Source organism: Equus przewalskii, chromosome 9 (assembly GCF_037783145.1).
Source record: "Equus przewalskii isolate Varuska chromosome 9, EquPr2, whole genome shotgun sequence".
Classification (NCBI taxonomy): Eukaryota; Metazoa; Chordata; class Mammalia; order Perissodactyla; family Equidae; genus Equus; species Equus przewalskii.
The window spans coordinates 17,758,015-17,760,694 of record NC_091839.1 but is presented as its reverse complement, the minus strand read 5'-3'; the positions used below and the strand labels follow the sequence as shown (position 1 = coordinate 17,760,694).

General features: G+C 38.6%; 1 protein-coding gene across 1 annotated transcript; it reads right to left on the bottom strand.

The window, feature by feature from the left end:
• Positions 1-1,281: 1,281 nt before the first annotated feature.
• LOC103555789 (vomeronasal type-1 receptor 3-like) lies at positions 1,282-2,314 on the bottom strand. The gene has a single exon (XM_008527560.2). The coding sequence runs from the start codon at positions 2,312-2,314 to the stop codon at positions 1,370-1,372; it is 945 nt and encodes a 314-aa protein (XP_008525782.1). The 3' UTR covers positions 1,282-1,369.
• Between the last annotated feature and the right edge of the window lie 366 nt (positions 2,315-2,680).

Sequence of the window (2,680 nt, the reverse complement as noted above, 5' to 3'; positions counted from 1 at the left end):
AGATGTGGAAAGCTATCTAGGAGGCATTGCACGTCTGCTAAAGAGGAGTGACAATTCCGGATGGATACCGATGGAAGGACTGATGGAGGAATGATAATCATCAAATACTAGAAGACAATCTCCTAAGTTGAAGTTCACGTGACCTGCACATCCAGATCACAGCCTGGATGGAAGCAGCAAGGAAACACACACCTATTCTTGTCTAGGTAACAGTCTTAAACTCTACGGAAGTTCATCTAAAGATGAAGGACAGATTTTAAATTCTCATGAAGAGAAGGTCTTCACAGGAAAAGCACCATTCTGCTGGTGGAAATCTTGTCTGCATCAGGGAAAGCTGGAAGACAGAGGAAGGTGAAATACTGAACAAGGAGGGGTAAGCCCAAGAATCCTGTGTGTGGGAAAGTGGAATCCAGCAGCCAGGCTGACAAAAATACGATGGAGATATTCAAACCACGTGTCACTTGAGTCATATCCCAAGAACTTTAGTCGAACAATTGTTTACATAGAAGAGAGCCCTTAAAATAGCAGAAGACTAAAACGATGGGAAGGGGTGCTGAGCAAAGAATTTGCAAACCACATCTATTTAAGGCGATGCACCACAGCAGATGGGGAAAGAGTCTTGTTATTTCTGGTGAAGAGTTATTGAAAATGAAGGGACACATTTAATTAAAGTTATTGAAACAGACAAGATTTAAAGTAACAAATATCTGAGCATTTCACAGGTCAGGTTATTATTACGGATGGGTTTACACAGACGTTGAAAGACACACTCCTGCATCTTACCGAGCATTGAAGAGTGAAACTCTGAGCACTCCCAATTATCTTAACCTTATTTACAGCTCTATCACATGCACTTATATTTTTCCTAGAGCGCAAACATCCTATATAATTTCCTTAGGAATTGTGTTTCACTTGTGGTGGTCACCAATGTATGCCCAGCCTCTAAAACAGTGCCTGGAGTAGGTAAGGTGTGCAATACATATTTGCTGAACAGAGAAATGATCTTCCCTGCAGCACTGCAGTTTGACAGAAGTATAACTGAAGCCCCAGATGTAATTTAAACTTTTCTACCAGCCAGATTTTAAAAAGGCCAAACAAAGCAGATAAAGTCGTGTCTAATGATATATTTTAATATATTTTGCTTAACCCCAAGTATTTATAATGTAAACAATAATTAAGATGAAAACTTTTAATTTGATATTTATGTACTTTTATTCATTGTAAGAATTCAAAATGTATGTCTTTTTAATTTACAGCCCTTCTCAATAGTACTAACCCCACTTCAGGTGTTCAACAGCTACAATGCATTTTCCTCCTATAAGTCATCGTGCAGACATCCCTGCTGCTGAAGAAAGCTGTAGGTACCTGATCATCTCCTAAATGTTCTTTCAGAAAAGGGAATTCTCATCTTTGAAATGAAAGAAGTAAATTTGGAAATAATTTTTCTTTTCATCAGCAGAAAAGGGCAGATGGTTGGGTAGCAGGCTGAAATAATCCCCGTAATTCTCTCCAGTCTCGGGTTTTTCTCAGGTCTATAAAAAAGATAAAGGGTAATGAAGTTGTTCGCACAATAAAAGAAAACAAAGCAACTTACCAGCAAAAGAATGCTGTGGGTGGCTTTGATTTCCGGAGATGTCTGGGAAGACAGGCTGGGGCTGTGAACATACTGGGCTCTCTGGCAGTGCTTGTAGAGCAGACTCACCATGTAGATACTGGACAACATCATGAGGACCACAAAGAAGAGATCTCGAATCACCATGCCACTTATAAATGCCATTGAACGGTAGTGTCCCAACGGCTTACCTTCACAGTACAGTTGAGAGTATCCAGAACCAACAAATGAAGCATTGCAATTGGCTTCTACAGCTTTGATGATGTTGATATAGATGAACATGTTGATGATCCAGAAGAAGAGGAGAGAGGGAAAGATGCATGTAGAGAGTTTAGATTTAAGCCTTGTCCACGTAGAAGTACTGGGGCTGATAGTGATGGCTTGAACAGCACTCAGGAAGGAGGTAGTACAGATGGAAAGACCCCGGGTAACTCTGTATGTGTACAAAGTTGCCTTACAACCAACATCATCCAGAAAATGCCTTACTCCAAAGGATGACGCGACATCTGGTATCAACTTGAACATGATAGTCAAAACATTGACCAGGGTCAGGTGTATGAATATCAAATCTATGGGCCTTTTCAGGTGAGATTGAGTGAAGAAGACATACATATATAATGTGAAAAGCACTGAGTTCCCTATGAACCCAATACAAATTGAAGATATGAGGAAAACAAGAAAAATAATATCAATTGAAAACATTATCTTATTGATGTTTTAACTAGCAAACAGGTTTCAAATGAAAAAATTGACTATATTGTGAAATTTTAACGATGGAGCTTGTGGAAGAATACAATGATTGACAATTTAGTATGAGAGGTGCTTGTTGAAATTTTCAAGTCTTCTGTATTTCAGGCCAAGAAGTGTCACTTCCAGAGACTGGATCCCAGGAATTCTTGAGAACGTAGAGTGCAGAACTATGTTATAAAGAAGGGGGAATTCAAATTGCTAATTCAAATAGAAAAAAGTCGTTAACACTAGAAAAAAATAGCAAATTAATCCTAAAAAGAAATAAATGGAGTTGATATAAGTAAAGCAGAAGTTAATAGATAACAACCTTCTATGGAA